The sequence below is a fragment of the Phodopus roborovskii genome, unplaced genomic scaffold (assembly GCF_943737965.1).
Source record: "Phodopus roborovskii unplaced genomic scaffold, PHOROB, whole genome shotgun sequence".
NCBI classification, from domain to species: Eukaryota; Metazoa; Chordata; class Mammalia; order Rodentia; family Cricetidae; genus Phodopus; species Phodopus roborovskii.
In genome coordinates this window covers 15083661-15106770 of record NW_026126418.1, presented here as the reverse complement: position 1 = coordinate 15106770, position 23110 = coordinate 15083661, and the positions used below count along the sequence as shown (strand labels likewise).

The following is a 23110-nucleotide window of genomic DNA, read 5'->3' as shown; positions in this document are numbered from 1 at the left end:
CACTGACTGGGATGTGCAAAGAAAGCTACAGTCTCTGTGAAAAGAGGAGAGACCCTGTAAGTAGGACCAGAGAGACAGCTGGGCCCTCTGGACCTTCCATGGGTGAGCCCTTTCCTGGCGTCTAAAGCTCAGTGTTGCCCTCATCTGGCCTGCCTACAGAACACAGCTTCCCACCTGCTACTCATAGTTTCACATCCGGGTCTCAGATTTGACTCACATTAGCAGTCAGAAGGGCAAGTAAACAAACAGAACAAAACTAAGCCCCTTTCCTTTTCCCCTAGTCAGAAAACAAAGGATTTCAACTCCTATATTTTTTTTCTTCCAAAATAAATCCTCTTTTCTTAAAAATTTTCTTAAAAATTTCCTTTAAATTTAACAAGGCACACTGGACATGTTGGCTCACATCTGAAATCCTGGCACCCAGGAGGATGAGGCAGGAGGATTGCTACAAGATCAAGATTAGCCTCAGCTACAAAGTGAAGCTCTATCTCAAACAAATAAACAAGGCCCCTAAAGGTTTAGAACAGTGGTTCTCAACCTGTGAGTCTCAACCCTCTTGGGGTCACATATCAGATATCCTGTATATCAGATATTTATATTACAATTCATAACAGTAGCAAAATTACAGTTATGAAGTAGCAATGAACACAATTTTATGGTTGGGGGTCACCACAACATGAACTGTGTTAGGGTTGCAGCATTGGGAAGGTTGAGAACCACTGGTTTAGAAGACATGAAAGCCAGAATGGTAGGATTTGAGCTGAAAGCATACCCTATCAGATTTTAATCTGGTTTGCTTTCTAAACCATGTCACCTCCCTCTGCAAGGACTCACTCTCAGGCGTCCTTGCTTTGTGGCTCTTGGACAGGCATCTCTGTCACCCTGGCCCTCTTGCTCAATTCTTCACCAGGGGGCTCCTCAGCTGCTTCCAGCTTGCGTTTTGGGGAGGCTGGGCCACTGGACAGTGGTCTGGGGCCTGTGGAGAGGCACAGAGACAAGCACAGTTACATACCACAATGGTCTCAGCAATGACTGCTCTTTGGGGACAAGGAGCCCTGCCCTGGCCTCCTTTTCAGCAGTGACCTCACTTGGAGCTGTGTGAGGAGGGTATGCCCTGGCCTGCTGGCAGCAGAGCCAACTTCTGGCCTCAAGTCCCTGGCTCCAGGCCAAAGACAAATGAAGCACATCTGCTGTCCTTGCTCTGGAGGTGAGGCTTTCCCTTTGCAGTCCTGGGGAAATCCCAGGAGTTCTGGCCACTTTTGCATTATGGAGCATCACCAAGCTGACCAGGACCCTCACTCTCTCCCTGCTTCTCCTGCCTAGAACCCTGGGTCGCCTTACTTCTCAGCTCCCCATTCTTACACTGCTCTTCCCTGTTCTTTGTTTATGTGGCAGGCAATGGAGTTTTAAAAGCTCAATGACACCTTGTCCTGCCCTGCTGACACCCTTCAGTGCAGGAAGGCAGGGTGATGGGGAGTCAGAGCACTCTGCTCCACCTCATCTCCTGCTCTGGCTTCCTTCTTTTTCTATTTCCTTCCCTGATTCTTATTAGGACATTGCTAAGCAGTTCCCCTTGGCAGTCCTGTTTAAAATGGTCCAAAAGGAGCTCTATTCCTAGTCCCACATCAAGGCACTCAGTGCTACTTCCCTCCGAAATTCTTATCTGAATGCTCATATTCCATTGTCTTGCGTTCTGGATGGAAATAAGCTTCATCAGGCATATGCTCATTTTGGCCTCAGCCATGAATGACTGAATTGGTAGCACAGGTCACAGAAGTCCAGAGAGGCCAAAGTCGGTCTATCTACTCACCCGTGTTGCTGATGCTCCCAGCCTGGCTAGAACTAGGCTCTGCCACAGGGTGACTGAGGTCTTCCACACAGGAAGGGACAGATGCCAGAAGGCCTGGAAGACAAAGCAAGGGGTAGTCAGAAGATTAAGAGGGCTGTAGGTCATGAGAAAAAAAGGGCCAGGAGGGCAGGACCAGGACATGGCCTCCGCCTTCTCCCAGCACCCCATGCTGCTCAGGACACAACCCCTATCTCTCCCAGTACCCCAAGCTGCTCAAGAAGCCGAGCCTGGACCAGCCTGCAGTGTCCTTCACAGCCTCAGGTTAAGTCCTCCCCAAGGTGAGTGAGATATCAGTGGGGTAGGAGCTCCTTACAGAGTCCCCGGTATCGTGATAGCTGCTGGTAGATCTGCTTCATGCGTTCAATGTTGAGCCGACTAGTCTCAGCATGGTTGACGATGGGCCGTGGGTAGTCCACACCAATGATGCACTTGGCAGCCTTCTGAACTGACTCAGGGGCATTCCAGGGCTCATATATGTAGCGAGAAGGGAACCCTTTCAATTTGGGCAAGTATCGCCTGAAACACACACCAGATGATATATCAGCACACTGTGGCTCTTCTTCCAAGGGCCCAGGGTACACCAGTCCCAAAGGAGGTCATGGTGGTTGAGAGCTGGAAAGTCTGGCTTGAACTCTCACCGAATGTAGTCCCCACTGGGGTCTGTGCGGCGGCCGAAGCCCACAGGGCAGTAGCAGTGGAAGAACTGTTGGAAGAAAGCACTGCAGGACAGCCACATCCAGCTGCCAGCATTCACGCTGAAATCTGCATCCAGAAGCAGCTCATCAAATACCTACATAGGGGACAACCAGCCTTCCTGGAGATCTGATGCTCCGGTTCTTTCCAAGTCACTGTAATACCCCAAGGAACCAAAGCCCTTCTGCTGAGGACATGGAGGACATGGAAGGGATCTCCTGGGCCCAGGGATCCCACCCCAGCCCTCAGCCTAGAAGGGGGCTGACCTTGGCTAGGCCTGGTCACAGGGTACAGGCCAGCTTGCACTCACCCGGACCCCGCTCTCCCAGCTGACCCAGAGGTCCCCGCGGGTGAGGAAGCAGGCTACAGCGTGCCGGGCCAGGTGGTGGATCCAGCCCTCCTGCCTCAGTTGGGTCATGATGGCGTCAATCCAAGGGAAGCCTGTCTTGCCCTCGGCCCACTTGGCCAGGGCTTCAGGGTTGCGATCCCAAGGGATCTGGATGCAGATGGGGTTCCCCTCCATTCGGTCAAACCTGGGGTTGTTGGTGGCCGCTGTGTAGAAGAACTCTCGCCACAGGAGTTGTCCAAACAAGGAGAGGGGGGGTGTGCTGTTCCTCTTCACCTGAAGGGTGGGCATAACACACAAAGGTGAGCCCCTGCTTGGTTCTTAGCACTGCGATGCTCAGGTCTCTTGCACAGAGCAAGTGCAATGCTTCCAAGTACAGTGGCTCCAAATCCCAGGTGTAGAGGAACTAGACTTACATGTTTCATAGTGTGCAACATGCAGGCCCTGCTCTGAGCATCAAGAATGACTTCAGATGGCTAGCGGTGAGGGAATGATGCTTTGGGACTCTGCTATGGGACCAAACTCCTCAAGATACTCAAGATTCTGTAGTTCTACTATTTAGAAAGGGATTTTATACTTTATCAGCAGTTTAAAAATGTTAAGTCTAAATACCTAAATATCATTGAATCCAGAGAAGCTGAGCTGATGCTTACTTAGAGCTTTCACCTCTACTAGCTAGTGTTCATGGTACTAGAACGTAGTCTGCATGCTACCAGAGGAGAAAGGTAAACACCATGCCAGCTCCATACCCTCTGATGTACAATGGTGACCTGCTTGTACTAAACACTGGTAGAGCAGTGGCACAAAACATGTAGAGGCAATCAACCACTACTTGATTGGATTTAAGGCCAACCCTTTGAGATGGAATTCATCCCTGACATTACCCACGTGGCCAAGAACCTGAGAATAGATAGGCCACAGACAGGGGAAAACCAAAAAAAAAAAACAGCAATAAAATGACTCCTAATGACATTCTGCTATACTCATAGATCAGTATCTTACTCAGCTACCATGAAGTAGGTGGTAACTTATACAGGGACCCACAACTGGATAATGTGTAGAGAGTGAGACCTCAGAATACCCAGTCTATAGGATCTCCATTAAATCTCTTACATCATGGCTCCTCTTTGGAAGAGGAGGCTGAAAGACTGTAATAGCCAGTGGGAATGGAAGAAAACAAGAAAATAAAGCCTTCTAGACACAATAGGACAAAAGCACATGTTAACTCACAGAGACTGTGGCAGCATACACAAAGTCTGCACAAGCCTAAACTGAATGGGGCCCAGCTCTGTGAGAGGAAGTAGACACAAACCCCAACCCCTAACCCAGAAGTTACCTCTAATTGATTATAACTCACAAAGGAAAAATAATTTTCTCCAATTGGGTCTCATTGGGTATACAAACCACACTTAAGGACAGGCCCCATGCCCAGCAGTATATGAGTAGATGGCCAACACAAAATAAACTCAATGGTGTATTTGGAGGGTTTTTTTGGGGGAAGAGAGGGATCTCATAATGCTTTGGCTGGGGTCTTTTTCTTTTTTAATTTAACCTTACAGGTCTTTTGCTTATATATTTTGGTTTCCAGTTTTGTGTCTTTATAGGATTTCTGAGTATGTGGATGTATATGTCTTTGCGTCAATACATGTTTCTTAGGCTTTTTCTTTGGCTCCCCTTCCCTTTTGTCCCATTCAGATTTATTTATTTTTATTTTATCTTCTTTTTTCTTTCCTTTCTTCTTTTTTTATAAGCCTGTTTGTATTCTAATGAAGGAAAGAGAGGAAGACAGAAAGGAAGAAAGAAAGAAAGGAGGGAAGAGAGGAAGGAAGGAAGGGAGGAAGGAAGGGAGGAAGGAAGGAGGGAAAGAAGAGAGTGGATTTGAGTGGGTGGGGAAGTGATGAGGATCTAGAAGGAATAGGGGGCTAGGAAACTCTAATCAGAATATACTATATGAAAAAAAAAATGTGCTTTCAATTGAAAAACTTAAGAAGTACCAAGTCTGGAGTTTGGCTAAACAATGTATAAGCAACAGTCAGAGACACAAACAATGATTTCCCCCTCCCCTGATGACTTATCCACCACTGTCAAACCCTATTCCATGAAGCCGTGCTGGCTGGGCAAATAACACTAAGAAACAAAGGCACAGCGTAACTTGAGGAGCTGTTCTGTGCAGTGCTTTAACAGAGCCCTCTGGCTGTCGGGCTGCCTGGCATGTCCTGTAAGCAGCCCTTTCAGGCCAGCCTTCTATTACTGTGTGACACCAACCACTCTTGGCCTTCCTTTAAACTCTGGTCTCAGTCTCAGTGTGGCAGCTGCTTAGGACTGTCTCTAGCTTCACTGCTCACTTCCCACTCTGAGGTGCCAGCCTTCACTATCAGCTGTTAGTGAATGTCCCACCTCTAAAGCCCGAGCCGAGGCCAGCTTCTCTGTCTCTTCCTCAGAACCATAGGAGAACCTGGGTTCATTCACATCAGTGACTCAGTTGTGTCCAACCATCTATCACCTCTCGGAAACCAACCATTTCCAACTTCTCTGAACTGAGAGTCTCCAGTACCCTCACAGCCCAGCCCAGCCCCAAAGCCAAAAAGAAGGGCCCTTTCTGGGATGACTGGCAGTGAGTACTGTGTCTGGGGGTGACTGTGCCTGCTCATTGCACCTCACCTTCTTTTTTGTTTTGTTTTTTTGAGTCAGGGTTTCTTTGTGTAACAGTCCTGGCTGTCCTGGAACTCGCTTTGTAGACCAGGCTGGTCTCGAACTCACAGAGATCCACTTTAATCCCGAGTGCTGGGATTAAAGGCGTGTGCCACCACTGCCTGACTTGCACCTCACCTTCTTATACAAGTCCCACAGGCGGTAGTAGAAGAGGCGGCAGGAGAGGCATCCAAAGCGTAGGTAGGGGCTGAGGCCTGTGGGGCTGGCCAGCAAGGAATTGGCATTCATCCGAGGTCTCTCATAGTTGGCAACCCAGGCCTGCAGAAGAGAGAGATGACATAAGGAAAGGCCTGGGTGTTAAAGAGCGAGGATTCTTCACTTAAGGTCAAAGAACACTGAATGCATTCCACTCTCCTGCCTGGGGGCTCTAGGAAATAGAGCCATCCATGTTCTTGCCCTGATTTCCATGTTCAGTCAGTGACATGACCGAATGACTTATTTAGCTCTTCAGCTACTTAGCTATTAAATAAGAACATTCACCATCTCTGGGGATTAAATGAAGTAGGAAAGAATGCTGAGAGCATGGAACAGACACTGTAATTACTTAGAAGGAGGGAAAGGCATCTGCTTTACAGAAAACAATGTTCCTAGCTTAGTCCCTGTTCCAGTCACCAGAAGCTTGAGGCTTTGGCTGCTGAGTCTAGGACACCCAGCGGCTTTCACCATTGTTAAACAGCCAGGGAAATAGAAACTCCCAACCCATTTCCAGAGACTAACACAGCCATTCCCTTCTTGGGCCTCTTGTCTCACATTCCTGGTCTTGTTTTCCTCATCCACAGCCTCTAGCACCCTGCACTCCCTTCAAAAGAGGAGTCTCACTAAACCTTAACATACTAGGAGTGTTCTGCTATCATTTTCTATAAGCAGGGTAACTAGGCTCACAAGACTTCTGGACTATCTTGGGATTAGGGTGTAGAAAGAGCCTGGGAGTCTCACTTTAGACTCCAGTCTCCACACACCTTTCCTTCCTGCCCACTCCAATACCTCCCTGTCAGCTTTCAGGTGTCCTTCCTGAAAAGTTTCTACATCCCAATAGGCCTCTCCACTGATGCAGCAATCCAAATCAAACTGAATTAGAAAAAGCACAAAATTAATGGATACCATGCTTCTTGATGGCCTGCCAGACCCCCCCTCCCCCAGAGAGGAGGAGACAAGAGAGACTGGAAAACCAGAGTCTATTTTCTGGGGGGGCAGTTTAAATACCCTATAGGAGTGGTCTTGAGCATCTCTGAGGGGAGGGGTCATCATTTGGCGGGCTTTCTGAAATGCAGCAGAGTTCGAAGAGAGACCAGGGTGGGGGTTTGTGTGGAACCTCCACCATAACATCCTAGACTCCTTGGGTACATGGATGCCAGGGGCTGGGGTGAAGCTTCCACAATAACACTTCCTTCCTATGGCAATCTGGCAGGAGAAGCTTATGAAAAACCTCACCCTTTCTTTACCATGTGGGGAAATACCTCAACTTGCAGGTATCCAATATCACTGACAAGCTTTCCCATACCCTCTTCCTCTCTGAATGAAAATGAGGATACAATACAGCAAAGGAGAAGGATTTTATTGTAGCTACGAGGGAAAGTTCAGTCAGATGCATCTAGAAGGATACAAAATGAACAGGGCTATGAAAGCTGAGATGAGGGGAGACCACAGGAGGAAAGGAGAGAGGGCAGAGGGCAAGCAGACCAAGAGAATGCATATCTAAAATGGCTGCATTATATAGAAATCAGAAGCTGGGGGAAGGAAAGCCTAGGTTTAGGATAGGGGTCAGGGAGAGGTGCTTGGAGGAGCCACAGGTACCAAGAAAGACTTGTCCCATACTTTTTGGGGGGACCAGACACTCTCCCCCACAATTTCCATGCCAAGAATATGAAATAATGATCTCATTTGTTCTCTGAAAACCAAATAAGCAACCCAAAAAACAGAGGACTTGTGATAGCTATGGGCCCCTTGCACTAGGCCGCTCTTTCCACAGCCAACCTTTCTCCATTACCCCCCAACACACACACACACACACACACACACACACACACACACACACACACACACACTTTGTAGCCACCTGTTTAAGCCTTGCTGTTTGACTTCATTGGTACCCACCAGCCTCAAGTCACTCCATACCACTGAGTCCTCAGACACTGCTGTCCCTGTATTCTGGGCACTCTCACCAGTACCACATCCTGCTGTTCACTCCACTTCTCTGTCTTCCAATCCACAGATTTCTCACGACTCATGTGCTCCACCTAACCAGCTGCTAGTCACTCTAGTACTCTGAAGTTCCATCTCTTCTACATCCCTCCAATGTTTCAGCCCTGGACTCTGCCTCCGACCCTAGGCCCATCTCTTGGCAGGCAAGCATCTACAGCTGCAGCCCAGTTGCTTCCATACACGGCTTTGTACGGAACTTGCTCTTTTCCTTAAATTCACACTTGGGCTGGATTCTTTGAAGAAAAAGCAGTTTCATCTACCTCACACCTCAAGAACAGACCTAGCCATCACTCTTACTGTTGTACCCAAACTTCTCAGATGTGTCCTGTTCTTTCTATCTATCCACAACTGCTAAGATCATATCTAGGCTGGAATATGAAGACAATCTCCTCTGGAGCACTGTCTACACTGGGAATGGAGTGCCAGGGCTGCTCAGAAGACTGAGAAGGGCACACAGCTCCGAAGCAGCCCCACTTCTCCAGCCTCTCCTTGCCCCTGCTTCTCAAGCACTTGGCTGTCACCAGAAGTGGCAGATGTGGTTCTCCTCTGATACCTACCCTCCCCCTGCACTCTCACTTGGTTGTTAAGTGTCTCTTAACAGACACTGGATACTTATTCCAGCACATCTCCTTGCTCCCTGTCCCCTGGTCCTGCAGTTTCAACCCCTATAATTTTTTTTTTTAATTTGTTGATTGTGTGTGTGTGTGTGTGTGCGCGTGTGTGCATACGCGCACATGCGTGTACATGCACCTGTATATGTATGTACATGTGTGCAGGTGTGGAGGCTAGAGAAGATGCTGGGTATCTTTCTCTATTGCTTTCAATGTATTTCCTTGAGGCAGGCACTCTTATTGAACTTGGAGCTCATTTTTGGGGGTGCTTTCTGGGGAGGGACTAGATTGGTGGTTAGACAGCCCCAGTGATCTTCCCTGTAACTGAAGTTACAGGTATAGGAAGTCACAATCAGCTTTTTTTTGTCTTTTTTTTTGGCAGAAGCTGACTTTTCATCTACATTAAATTACATGACCAGCTGTACATGTGCATGCTGGGATCTGAACTCAGTCCTCCTGCTTGTGAAACAAACCCTCCTACCCCTGAGCCAACTCTCCAGCCCTCAATCTTTTTATTTTAAATGAAACAAAGACAGAGAGTCACACACACAAATGTGTGGCTTCATGAATTCTTCCAAAGCAAACATCCAGGTAATCACCAGTAAAGTTCTGGAAACAGAACCTTGCTAGCCACCCAGGAAGTCAGGCTCCTCTCCCCTATTCCCCACTCCCTGCTTTTATAATTATCGTTTCCTACATTTTTGAGATGTTTACATTTTTATAGTTTTGCAAAGTGTGCTTGGAGCAGCTTTATTCTTCCACAACTGTCCCCTGACCCAACTATGCATCCCTCAGGGGCCCTATAGTTTAGTGACAGTCATTTAAAAAGCATTCACATCAAAGTTCTTTTAAGCATATACTCTCTGCCACCTCTTTCTTTTCCTTTTGATGTTTCTGGGGAAGGACATAGGCGCTGCACTTGTGTGGATTCTGTCCTGTGTATTGCCTATAAGTTGGCTGTTACCAGAGACTGGACTGAACATTGGTGTAATTCTTTGTGAAGTCTACAGTAGGGGGCACATGATACTTGCCTGCCTCTCTGATGGTGGTTGAAGTCATTAATGCATGTGCCATCACTGAGGCTGAAAAATGGTGGCACTCTAATTTTACTACCCTTTTTTCATTTAATAATCAGAATACTAGAGCTCAGCATTTAGGTGCACATGGTGGCTCAAAGCTGCCTATAACTCCAGTTCTAGGGGATCTAAGCCCTCTTCTGGATTCTGTTGGCACCAGGCACATATGTGGTGCATAAACATGCATGCTTCAAAATGGACATATAGAATTAAAATAAATCAATCTTTTTTTTGAAGAATCAGAATATAATTACAGAGAGCTCCAGAGGTCCTGTCCCCTAAAAGCATTAGTTCCAGCGGGCAAGGCAGATCTAAGTCTACTTTCTGACTCTAGGAGTGGACTCAGGATTCGAATGTGGTCAGGGGAAACACTCCATCCCTGGCCACAGTGACAGAGCCAGGGAAGGGCACATGACCCAAGCCAAGCCAGTGAAAATACTTTTTTGGATTTCTTTTGTAAAAGAGGCAAGCCCCTTCCTCTGGTGAGCTAGACAACCAGAACATGGGCCATGCTGACTACCTTCTCTTTTACTAAGGGAAGCTAACCTGAGAGTGAACTCACATAGAGAACAGTGGAGTCAAGAGATAGAGGACATCTGCTCAAACATTCTTGGGGCCTGGACCTTGGGGACTATGACCTAAAGCTACACCTTAGACTCCTCACTATATTAGTTTTAAAAACTCCCCTTCAAAAAACCAGTTGTAAGTACAACACGTGATTGATAATTAATCCTGATGCTCTTTGCTCCTGCAAAGCTCTGGACCCTGCTGCCTCCCTAACCCTTAGGCTACCTGTAATGACACAGAATGTTCTTCTGGAAGCTTCTCCATGTCTCTCCTGCCCATCGGCCTTTCAGCTCCCAGAACATCCTGATATAAATGATTGCTCCCTTCAGATCTTAAGAACTAAAAAGATTCATTTCTTCGACCTAACACCTCTGGCTCTCCCCAGTGAGTGGGGTAACAGCCATGGGTGTGTAGAAAATGGAAATCCTGACTTGATGATTTGAGAGGCAGTCCTCTACAAAATACTTTTAAGGTAATAAAAACGAGAATCTATCAGGCCACAGGTTAACTCCGTACACTCTTGAGTCTTGCTTTTCCTGTCAATCCCTTTGTCATCTCCATCCCCTGATTCTGACCAAACTTCTGTCTCCAAACAGCCCAAGACTCTCTGGGTACAGTGTTTTGGTTTTTTTCCCCTTTCATCTGGTGCTAGGGTGGAATGAGGGGTTTGAGCATGTCTGGAAAACACTACCACCCAGCTGCAACCCAGCCCTGGGCAAAGCTCTTGATGTAGACAAAGAAAGCTGGTCCCTCGTAGCAGCTGACTTTGGGCCTCATCTTTCAAATCGGAAGAACTTGTTTTTAGTCTCTGCTGAGAGAAACATCAGGATGGGAGTATTAAGTCTGCTGAACTGAGGGAGGCTGAGGCTATCAACACAGCATTCAGTGCTGGCTGGACACTCCTGAAGCTCCTTCCTAGGCAGGCTGCCTTGGGCCCTTGCTCCATTGCTATCATCTAGCTTCTGGCAAAATGCCTTGTCACTTGCATGAGGACAGAAAAAAGCAATGCCTTTAAGAGCCAGACTATAGAAAGACTGCAGAGCTAGAAGGCAAGGGTCCTTAGTCCATGTAACCTGCTTGGCTCCTCTGCTCACAGGGGGTTGAGGACCATGGACACTGTGGAACATAACCTCCTTCCTCTTGCTGATTCCCACCACAAAGGTGAGTCATTTGCTCTTTAGGTCTAAGGAAATGGGAAGTAAAGCTTTGGAGGAAACAGATGGGGAGGGAACCATCTGACATAAATGATAGACCTTATGGGATTTACCAACAGAATAGTTCTATGATTTAGTTCTCTTGGGACACTCTGTAGCCCACTCTGGCCTGCAACCTAAAGCAATCCTTCTGCCTCAGCCCTCTTCAATGCTGTGATTGTTGGCATGCACCGAGCCCAGGTGGATGCCCTTTCAGTAAGTGGAACCTGTCCAGAGAAGAAAGTTAATCTAGTGCAAACAGTGTGAGCATGTAGACTATGCCTCTCTACGTATTTACCAATGGTGTGACCTCAGGCAGCTTACTCAATCTCTCTAAGCCTAGCTTTGTAATCTGTCAGATGGGAAGCTGAATACCTGCCTGTGGGACTGTTGCACTGATGAAGGGGACAACACAATCAGGCACTTAAACCAGCCGGACTCTCTAATCAGGAGCTGCTGTTAATTTTGCCACCAGAAAGTTTTCAGTTTTCAACCACTTGGGAGATAAGAGGCTCCTGGTACATGAACCTGATCCACACCTGCTGCTGTGTGCCTGCAGTTTTGGGGTTCAGAAACAGGGTTATACCTTCCGTTCCAAGTGCTTATCCAGGCGGGCCAGAGCTTCTGTCTCTCCTCCTTGCCAGACAGCTGGGCCAAGTCCTTCCGTGGGGAAACCTATAAAAAGAGCAGCAGGCCATAGCATTGCAGGTAGGGTCATAATTAACAATTATAAACATGATACTTTCCTTAAAGTTCTTTAAATGAAACCACAGACCTTGGACTTGGCAATACTGGAACTGAGAAAACCCTTAAAGTAAAGAAGGCTAGCTTTATTCAGATCAGAAGATGGATGGCAAGGGGAGGGAGGAAGGAAGGTGGACTTATTAGTCATCCTAGTGGAGAAGACCACTGACCTGAGACAGACAGTGCCTCTACTATTGGAGAGAGGGAACTACACAAAGAGGCTCCAGCTAGAAATAACAGCCTGGCAGGGCATAGGCAGAAATTCACTGGTCATGGGTGTGGGAGTGGTTAATAGCAACTTTTTCTGTTTTTACTTTGTTTTGTTTTAAAGGCAAGATGTCATGTAGCTCAGGCTTGCCTGTTTCTTCTGTCTCTGTCTCCCAGGTTCTGAGATTATAGGCATGTGTCACTAGGCCAATATTTTCTAACTTTGACAAAGAAACAGGAAAGTCACATCCCACCCAGGAAGCAGCAACCTGTGTGATGTGGTACAGAACTTACATACCCAGTTCCTCTAGGGAAGGTACGCCATAGGTGTCATCATGGTTCTCCTGGATCTCAGCCCTGCAGTTCTCCATCTGCTGGCTGGTCACAGCGCTCACTGGCTTCTTGGGCAACTCCATGCGGCTGATGATGGCCTGAAAGCGCTTGTAGGTAAGGGGTGGTTTCTGCCCATTCAGTTCGATGATTCTGGGGAGCCCAAAGCACATCTAAAGTCACTCCTGAGGCCCTTTATTTTGGGGTCCCTGACCACCCAAAAAAGAGCCCAGACTCAGAAGCTCTGAGGGTTGCTCTCCTCATCAGCTCACAGTCCCACCCCTGAGTAGAAAGGGGGGGCAGGGGAGGCTGTATCTCCATTTTACCGAGAGGGAAAATGAAGCCCAGAGAGCTGGAACAGGTGCCTCAGGTAATCGAGCAAGGCAGGGCCAAAGCTGGGACTCAATTCCAGGTTCCCTGGTGTCCACGTGGAGCCGCCTAGAGACAGAGACTGACCATATCTCTCTAATCAGAAAGAAAATCCCCCATGGGCCTTCTGGGCATGTTTGTGACCACACCAAGGGCCTCTCTCTATCCCATTTCAAGCACATATGGTAAGGGCTGTGATAAACTCCTTGCTTGGAGGATCATCCTCCTGTTAGTCCTTTTTACTAGAGCTGAGATGTGAAGGCCAGCTAATGTTCCCTAAATCAGAAGCTGCGGTAAACAGCAACAGCATATAGAGTTCTGAAGTGTGCCAAGTAGTTTACACAAGCAAGAAGGGAAGGCATGAGAGCCGAAGAAGAGACTGCCACTGCTTCTATAAGCATATACTTGGATGGTTCGCAGCCAGATTCCTGGGCTCTTGCTGGCTGAGAAGGAGCTTATGCAAGGCCTGCCTGTCTGGGTGAGTTCATTTCCCTATTTGCTCTCCCTGTGCTGCCCCCATTAGCCCAGATAGAAGCTGGCTGCTGCCTCTGCAGTCCCTCTCCTCCTCTGGCACGTGGCAAGGGAAGGGCTCCACACCAAGCCTCTCCTCCCGACGGCTTGGCTCACGTGCATAGCTGTGTGACCCAGCCTTCTGGCAGCCAGCCCTCAGTTGGGGGAGGAGGGCAGGGAGCAGCAGCACCAACAGAAGGGTGACATCTCCAGTAAGGAAGGGGAGACAGCCACACAGAGGCTAGCCGGATGCTGGCCAGGGGGGAAGGAGATTCTGCACCCTGCAGGGGTCTCTAGAGCCCTCAGACAACATACAAATGCATGGCCTGGAAACCCAGATAGGCAGAGCAGACCTGGGAATCATCCTAGGGTTGGAAACTAGGTCTGTGGGAACAGAGACCTACTGGGAGGAATGACAGCTGGGGTCTCTCAAGGTTAGAATACTGCAGTTTGGGATCACAAGAGCAGGGAGCATGAAGTACAATGAGCTAACAGCAGATTTATGAAGACCCTGTGTGGAGACATACACCCCCACTTTCACAGCTTGAGTCTAACCAAGCCTTCTTTATCCATATTGGGTAACCTGTTGGTGGCTTTTTTAGTCCCCAATTCTGAACCATTCCTGTCCAGTTTCTAGAAAGCACCATAAGCCAGGTGGCCCTCTTGCCAAACTGGTCCAAGTTCCACTTAGGACCAACCCTTACCACAGAGCGCCCTTGTCTCTTACCTGTCCAGATCATAGAGGGTATGAGAGTTCTCAGTCACGACCTCCACACCAGCCTCCTTGGCCATCTTCATAATGGCTGCATCCCGTTCTTTTCCAAAGGGTTCAGAGTCATATTCAAAGGTCAGGCGGGTCACCCCCCATTCCTGTGAGGGAGATAATCAGTTATGCTCAGTACTGTTTGAGTAGCAGGACCTGGGCACTCAGCTCCTCTCTGGGAGTGAACAGGTCAATCGTGGCCATGATACAATGGCTACAGAACAAAGGGCATTGGACAATAGTTTCAATTGGAAAGATTGGAAAGAACCCGAGGCTCACAAAGTATGAAGCAAGTAATCAGGGGTCAGACTAATAGAACTGCTGTGCTAGAGTCAGTAGGAAGGCCTTGCACATTCACTGTGGCCTTGAAGTGGGCGAATGAAGCTATAAATACAATGTTCCCAGGGGAGCCCCTGGCCCACAGGGAGGCACTGACTCACAATGGAAATGGGTGGGGGAGACACACACAGGATCACTAACTCCTGCCTGCTCTGCAGCCTTTCCCAGGCCTCCTCAGAGTCTAACTTGTGGCCTAGTTTTCTTGGCAGACTTGTGCTATGTAAAGTGTCTTAATGGTTTCCACAGCAACACTCCCAAGGCCAGAAGCAAACAGAGCTAATAGCTCTCAGAGCTGGAGAAGGAGAAGCAATCCTTAGATCAGAGGTTGGGGAAGACAAACTGGAGGGGCTACAGGTTGTGAATTCTTTTCTGAGCTTTCAGTCACTTCTTGTAGGAATAGCCTGGTTTCCTAGCAACAACAGAAGAAACCTGCCCCAGTGAAAGCTATCTAGACAAGTCACAGAAAGCCCTACAGCATGTAACTAGCAAGAAGCAAACAATCTAACCAGCCTGTGGTCACAGGCCTTTAAAGCCTTGAACCACTGGCAAATATCCTAATTCAATCCTGCCCAGGGAATGAATTCTTAGCAGTGCAGATATCCAGCTCATCAAAGCACAAATGCACTAAACATTTATTTAGCTCTTACTATGCTAAGTGTTTTACATAGATGACATCATTACATAGTCACAAAACCCTGTAAATAAGGAGATTCTCATTAAACAGCAGCCCCCACTCCTTCAGGAGGATTCTCCTGTGTTTCTGGCCTATTTCTACCATAGCATTTGTTGCAGGCAATGAAGCTGCCCATTACCTGCCTGTTTTGCCCATCATCGTGTGAACTCAGAGTAGAAGTCATGCTGTGTTGTGCATCCATCGCTATTATCTTATCAGCCAGTATGGAGCCTGATCACTAGTAGAAGCTCAATAAATACACAATCAGTGACTCAATGAACAACAGAGCTACATTTCTGAGCAACAGCCTCTGAGCTGCTGCGAGAGAAGAGTAATGTGGAGGGATAAGAAAGACAAAATGATTTCTGTAACTGTTCTCTTGGTTTAGTGGTGCTTGGGATGGAACTCAGGGCCTAATGCATATTAGGCAAGTGCTCTACCACTGAGCCATAGCCACAGTCTAATACATGCAAGTATATGGTACAGTGGCCGGCAAATACACAGCTCTGTGTCAGAGAGCCTGAGAGCACTTCCTGTCAAGGCAGCATGCACTTTCCTCACCTGTAAACCTGGGACAGCAGAACCTACCCCTCAGGGCTGCTGTGGGGTAGATGTCAGTGCATGTTAACAGCTAGAACAGGACTCCCAGTCAGGGCCCTCAGAGAATATTAGTGACTAGTGTCCAGTGACTCATAGGTGTGCACAAAATTATGGGGGAGAGGAGAGACATACTATGAAGCTATTTTCTCTGACATCAGATTTTTCCCTCCTGGTACAGAGTTTGGAGTGCTACTGAGGATGGAGGAGAATGCTCTAGAATGTTCTATCCATGAGAACTTTTATTTCAGCTTGGGCCTTAAAACATGTACTTTAAAGGGGCTGAGAGGAAATGGGCTTGCCTCCAATATGGCCCCCAAATGAAGATTTTTATTAATTGCTTACCAGAGGGAAACAGGGACACTCCCTCAAATGCCTGGCTTTTTTTTCCCCCTAATAAGCAGAGCAAGTTGAGGTGGGCAGCGCCCCTTGTTAGACAGGAAACCACACCCTCAAAGTCTTGGCAGTAACAAACCCTAATAAAAAGTATTGGCTTGAGCCATGGAAACACAAGGAAGCCAGTGGCAGTGGGGTGGAAGGACTTAGCACACTGCAAGTCTGGGCTGAGCTGGGATCCTTCCAACACAACGCTAGTTTTACAGAGCTTTTTTCCTTTACCGTTTCTACCCTGCTGGCAAACTGACCAGCTGTCTCTGCTCTGACCTCCCTAGCAGCCATTTTAAGTGTCCAGATAGGCACCAGTATTTCCATTTTGCCAGCCAGAATAGCATTTCACTCTGTGGGGAAATGCCAAGCAGTAGAATGTCTCCTTCAGCCCTACACACTCACCTTGAAAAGCCTTGGGAACACATCAGCTGGCTGTCCCCGGACTACAAACAGACGAGAGTTTAGCTTTCTTAAACTTGTGTCCAGATCTTCCAGAGACTGCAATAGGAACCTGAAGAATCCACAAAGCTCTTGTTAGTAACACAGGGTTGGGGGTGGGGGTGAACGACAGGATCTAACATCATTCTCTCTCTCTCTCCTTCCCAAGAACCCGGCCACTGCTCATGACAAACAAGTTGGTATGATGCATGTAGGGCATGAGGCCTGGCCTCTGAGCTCAGTCCAGAAGTGACAGAATTAACTTCTAGCTTACTAGATAGCCGTGTGATATGAGGCAGTGACTTGACCTTTTTAGCTGTTTTCTCATCCATGGCTTGGAATTAACAGTAGACCCTATAGATTTGCTAAGATGTTAATACTCATGGAATCACTAAGGAAATTAATCAGATAATGCAAATGAAACCTCAGGTACACAGCCTGGGCACAGAATCCACATGATCAAAGTGAGCTGCTCTTAATGCTGTGCTTCTGTTGGCCTGTCTCTGAGGCTTTGTTTGGTAGGTGGCTCACTTTCCAGGTTATCTCTGTGTCCCACAGTCTCTTGAGCCTCAAGCTTGATATACCTGTATTGTCTATGTAGCCACAGCTGGTCTTGAATTTGCCATCCTCCTATCTCAGCCTCTCAAGTGATGGGATTACAACAGGCAGGAGACAGCATACATGGCTTGGGCTGCAGGCATTTGTTGATACTTCAGTCTCACACATGTGCTGGCTTGTTCCTGGGATTTTGTTTGGCATATTGCTTACCATTCTGGCCTGTCCTGTCCATTACTCTGGCTACTAAGTTCTCATCAAGAGAAGGAAGCAGTGTTCTGGACAGATACTGTGACATGCTTGGGTATATGATAGGAACACAAATACTCAAGGGCCTGTGTAAGAGAACTGGGTCACCAGGGGACAGGGGAAGGAACTTTTGCTGAGTCTGTCACTGTGTTAGTTTAAATTAAATTAAAAATTTAAATTAAAATTTAACCAGGTAACTATTGATACGGTTCAAAATCCCAGCAATAAATGGGTACAGAGTGAAATATCCTTTCTTGCCTTCCTAAAGCAACCAAGACTATCAGTTTGATTATAAATCTATTATGTTATGCTTTTCAAGTATTTTCCTAATTTGACACCTCAACACATTTTTAAGGAAACTGAACAATTCCCATTTTGTAAACAAAGAAACAGACAAGAGAGGAGAGATAATTTACAAAGCTGAAAGCTATTAAGTGACTGAGCTGTCATAGTGGCCCAGGCTAATCAGACTCTGAAAGCCATGTTTTCTTCTCAGTGGCCCATTTCTAAACACTTCAGTCAAGCAGGCTCTGCTCCAGGCTGAGTCTCCTGAGCCTGGAATTCCTCTCTCTGACAGACACAATCTTCCTCCTTAGGACCCACGCCTGAACAGGCCAGCTTCTTATGTCATGGTCCCTCCAAAGAACCTGCTATAGATCCCCGAGCTGTGTTCTCTGATTACTGGAGGCTTACAGAAGCCACAGGGGTGCCAATCAGACCTAGGCCCCGCCTGCCTCTGACATACACAACATGACACAATCCCAAGGCCAGTGCAGCAGTTCCACATTCCAGCAGGAGCCAAGCCCACAGCATCACTTTAGCTAAAGGGCACATAGGCTCACTCAAGGGTTGAGGCTAGAGACTGACTGTAGAGGCAGCTGTAAACACTCCTCAAGGTCCCCCCACCCCCTGCAAATTTCTGACTTGAATTGGTCTCCCTGAGGTCTTGCTGCTCCCACCAATACAGACACCAAGTAAAAACAAGGAGAGCTCAGGGGAGTAGATAGCCTCAACCACCTGAAACAGGAGGCTTTGTTAGGCACAGAGCAGGGCACAATTCCACAACTCAGAAGGATGGAGATTCTTCCCAGACATACACTTTAAAGTCTCTATTTTCACAGCTCACCACACCTGCAGAGAATGTCAGTCTGAACCTATTAAGGCTGAAATGCACAGGAAACTTAGGTTCTAGAGTATGGTGCAACCTGTTTTTCTATACAGCTTTATTTTTAGGACTCATTTGAAAAAAAAAAAAGCTTCCTGCAGCATCTCTACAGCATAGAGGAGTACCCTTGTCTTCTCTGACAGGAAGCAGAAGGCAAAATCTGCAGCTAGCAACAAGATAATGGTAAAACTCACAATGACAACAGCTATATTTACTGAGCACTGCCGGAAGTGCTCAGTAAATATAGCGGCTTTATATGTATTACTTGCTTTATCTTACTTGCTTTATATGTATTATTGAATTCTCAGACAACCATGTGGGACAGGTGCTATTATTGTGCCCATTTTACAGCCGAGGAAACTATCATTCAAAGATTAAGTAACTTCCCCAACATAATATACCTAGTAACTGGCCAGAACTAGGAGCTGGGGACCCTACAGCTCAGTGTTTGTTCTCAGCTACCAGGCTCCTAAGCCTCAGCAGTGAGCATACCCACTTCTTGGAGCAGTGCACAGCCAGGTGGGTGGTACTACCTCCTAGGGCTCAGCCCTTAGGAAGCACCACAGCTCAATTCACTGCTTTTCTGCACATCTTTTCTCTCCAAAGTGTGGTGTGAGGCTCAGCAGCACTAGCTGTGCATGACCAGGAACTTGCTAGAAAACACACTCTCCGGCCCCATACCAAACTGCCACAATCAGAATCTGCCCTTCCATACTACTGCCTGGGAATTCACTTGTCCATGAAAACTGAAGAAGCTCCACTGTGGAATGCTTTTCATTTTGACCTTGATATACAAAGTGCATTTTTGTTTCAAATTTGTTTCTATTGAGCCCTCACCCCCACCACATCACATTTTTGTTTCAGACTATTTGGACTTTAAGAAATGCTTAACTGAAGAGCACCCCAGGAGGCAACAGGAAGCAGACAAGGGGACCAGGTCTCTGTGTAGCTTCTAGACTCCGGGCAGCCCCAGACTGCCATGGTATCACCTTTTGGACACACCAGGTGACAGTTCTGCAGTGCACCAAAGGAACTAGAGCAAGCTGCTCCTGGACAACGGCCACCAACGCCTGGGCTTTCTTAACCAGGGAGAGACTGGGCCTTCCGTCTGTGCTCCCTTCCAACCCTGCTTGCCACCTGCCCACTTCTTTTACTTCCAGAGGGGGGCTACAAAGGAAAACAGCCTGAGTACTGGAAGGGGTAGTGTTGGGGGTTGGCCCTCACCCTTGCTCAAAGTGGAGATCACATGGCAGACCACACAGCCCTTGATGGAGCAGTCAGAGCTCACCATTTTCAATAGATGTGCACCAGAATTATATAAGTCCCCTGGAGCTAGTGCAGACAGAACTGGAGAAAAAGAACTCTGCTTTACGAAAATACAGAGAAAACTGTCACTCAAGAAGTTCAGGAGGCTACCTCCTTTAGAACAGGCCACTTACACACTTCTACTAAGGGAGAACTTCTTTGGTGATGGCACTGGCTGTGTTGAGAAACAGTTTATCTGTTAACATAGAGAAGGGGGGTTGGTAGTGAATTCTCCTTTTGGGTCCAGACTGTCCTTGACCAAATTCCTCTGCTTCAAGCAAGCTTATCTCACCATAACAATGATATTATGGGCTAGTAGACTGGTAACAGGATATTAATAGATAGAAATTCATGTCTAAGAAATTAAGAGAGTTTAAACCCATGCAGAAAGGATACTCTAACCCCACAGTCTGTGGCATAGACTGCTTCCTAAGTCTTATTCAGATAGGAATACAGGTTTTCCTTTTGGGGGGTACTTAGTTTTAAAGAACTTGATCAAAGTTTTTACCCCTTTTGGGAAAATGGAAACGTGCCCTTGGCTTACAGAATAGTGAAGCCCTTTGCTAGAGTTGCAGTGTGAATAGCTCAAGGAACACAAATCACTCTACTAGCAACTACAGATCCCATATTCTGTCCTACTGTATTCAGCTCCCAGCACTTGGGAAGAGGCAAACTTTCTCACCAGATAAAAGAGTTCCCAGTTTGTATCACTGGCTACTGAGAGAAATGGCTGAGAGAACATACTTCTACTAGCTCCCTCTCTTCTGGAAGCTCCTGAAAAAGATGCAGCCAGAGCCAGGGACAAAATAATTTCAACTAGTAGGAGAACCCTGGCTGGCATCTAAGCTGTGACACAGAGAGGAAGGTAATTAAAAATGGATCGAGTCTGACCCATTTTTAAAACCTAGAAGCCACTCACAGCTGCCTTTTGTTTTAGTCCTCGCCTGGAGTACCTCCTTTCTAGATACAGCAAATTTGGGGAAGGAAAAACAGAGTAAAATGGCAAATTGGTGCTAGAAAAACATCCCTGCTAGTCACAGATCTAGAACTGACCCATAGACTTCCTACTATCACCAAGGCAAGGAGTATGGCAATCTTCTATGTCAACAGGACATACATACATATACACTGTTGGCATAGAGAAGGCATACATATACATGTATATTCCGGTTGCCTTTCTCTTTAACTGACACTGTGCCTATTTTAATCTGATTCCATCTACAGGAGGGAATCAGTATAACAGAGACAACAGATTCTGATCTCCCACTTCTGCCATATGGACCCCACCCTGCTAGAGAGACTTTGCAGAGCACAGTACTGAAGCAGTAGGGGCAGGGCTGTTATGCTGCTGTCCTGGTCTCTTAGACTACTCCCAAGCTCCAGAAACAGTGCCCGAAGATTACACACACTGTAGTTATACAGAGAAACAGCTAGAGTGGGAGGGGGCAATTCCTTGCCTCCAACCCTGTGCACCAAAGATCATTCAGCCTTGCTCTCAAACCATCAGGAAGACAGGCAATGACTGGGCTACTGGAGTGTGTGTGCCTGCTGCAGGGCTCAGGAGCAGTTACCATATTCGATCTGTTTACTGTTATTTCACCTCATTCTCCTGAATGCCAAAGCTAATTAGACTTCCGGTCAATGCACCGAAGAAACACACTCCCCAGGCTGCCTGGCTCTCTGGGGTTCTTTAGTGTAGCACTTCTGACACTTGGCTGCAATGACTTTAAATAAATAGCAAAAGCAACCCAGGTCAGGACTGAACCATAAATGGGGGAGGGAAGCCCAGGAAGCTTTCAAAGATCCTTAAGTGATTAAAAACACATCTGTAGTTTGTTCCCCGTCTTATTTTGTTCATGGCATTTACGCCTCCTCCATCATGGTGGTTTACTTGAATTTCTCTACTCAAATGTAGGTTCTGGAAGCTGTGGACACACACCTGATCCTGCTTGTTCACTGCCATGCTTAGCAATAGCCTGCCAGCAACAACAACTCACAAAAAACTTTCCAATTAATATCTGCATTCCCACACGATTTTGAGATTTCATTCAGGCATCTGAGCTACCTCATTCCTTCCCTGCTTCATTCTCTTGAAAGTACAACTACAAAAGGGTGACCCACAAAAAAATCTATAAAACCAAGTTCCTAGTATATTGGAGTTCAACCAACTCTATGGTTCCTTTATCTCCAACTGCCACAAAGAATAGGTGGCCACAGACAGTGCCCCCCAAAACCCCAGTCAAAGAAAAAAAAAAAAAAAAACCACCTTCATGACAACATAACAGTCACATTCTGTTGACTCTGTCTAGATTGGCACACTGCCAAAAGGAAGGGGAGGGCAAAGTCTGAGGCTTGGTTTAATGTCTACAGTAGAAATGGTCATTTGCAGGTGTTTGTCAAATTCAACCTATCTATGGAAACTGGAGCAAGACAGAGTAATAGCACAGCCTGAAAACAGTGTGGGCTGGCTCTCCCCACAGGACTATCTTTAGTTCTTCCTTCTGTGTAAATGGGGCAGGAAGGGGCATTTAATAAACACGCTACTAGGTGAAACTGCTCTCCTAGCCAGGCAAAGCCCTCTTAGAGAGAAAAGAATGAGGTGCTAAGAGCCACTGTCTCCTGGGAATTACCTTGCTCATCTGTGCAACAAGGCCATAAGCAAACATTTCTCACCAATGCAAACAAACCAAGCAACTGCTAGGAGGCATTTAAAGAGTGATGGGTACATGATGTATCAAAACTTGTTTTTGAATACTGGTTACAGAGAAAATACATCCGCTACCTATTTATTAATTGTGTCACACACACTCAACCTCCTGGGAGTTATCAGGGGTGCTTGACATTGTGGTTTTGTGGTTCCTTACCCTTACATCAGCCCCTAAAAATCTTAACTACAGTGGTCCAACTGTTCTCTAAAAAAACATACCATGACAATAGGAGGAAGGGTTGATAGGTGATGCCATCCTCTTTGAGTATTTTTCTATCAAAGTTATAACTGCAGAAGGGGTCCTTCAGATGAGTTAGTTAAGGGGGCCACCTGGCAGATAGCTCAGCAGATAAAGGCACCTGCCTCCAGGCCTGACAACCTGAGTTTGATCTCTGGAATGGTATGGTGAAGGTGAACCTCCAAGTCATCCCCTTAACTCTATACACCGCCATGGCATGCCCTTTCCCAATAATAATAATAATAATAATAATAATAATAATAATAATAATAATTTTAATGGGAT

At 46.9% G+C, this 23110-nt stretch overlaps 1 protein-coding gene across 1 annotated transcript in view; it reads right to left on the bottom strand.

Moving 5' to 3' along the window:
- Cry2 (cryptochrome circadian regulator 2) overlaps window positions 1-23110 on the bottom strand; it is a 30848-nt gene that overhangs the window by 6982 nt on the left and 756 nt on the right. Inside the window, exons 2-11 of the mRNA XM_051184148.1 lie at window positions 16571-16679; window positions 14137-14279; window positions 12499-12683; window positions 11836-11924; window positions 5718-5858; window positions 2853-3164; window positions 2488-2639; window positions 2163-2365; window positions 1811-1903; window positions 835-976 (exon numbers count right to left, since the gene is read on the bottom strand). Of these exons, the coding sequence (XP_051040105.1) occupies window positions 837-976; window positions 1811-1903; window positions 2163-2365; window positions 2488-2639; window positions 2853-3164; window positions 5718-5858; window positions 11836-11924; window positions 12499-12683; window positions 14137-14279; window positions 16571-16679 (1567 nt within the window). The 3' untranslated portion in view covers window positions 835-836. The remainder of the gene's footprint in view (window positions 1-834; window positions 977-1810; window positions 1904-2162; window positions 2366-2487; window positions 2640-2852; window positions 3165-5717; window positions 5859-11835; window positions 11925-12498; window positions 12684-14136; window positions 14280-16570; window positions 16680-23110) is intronic.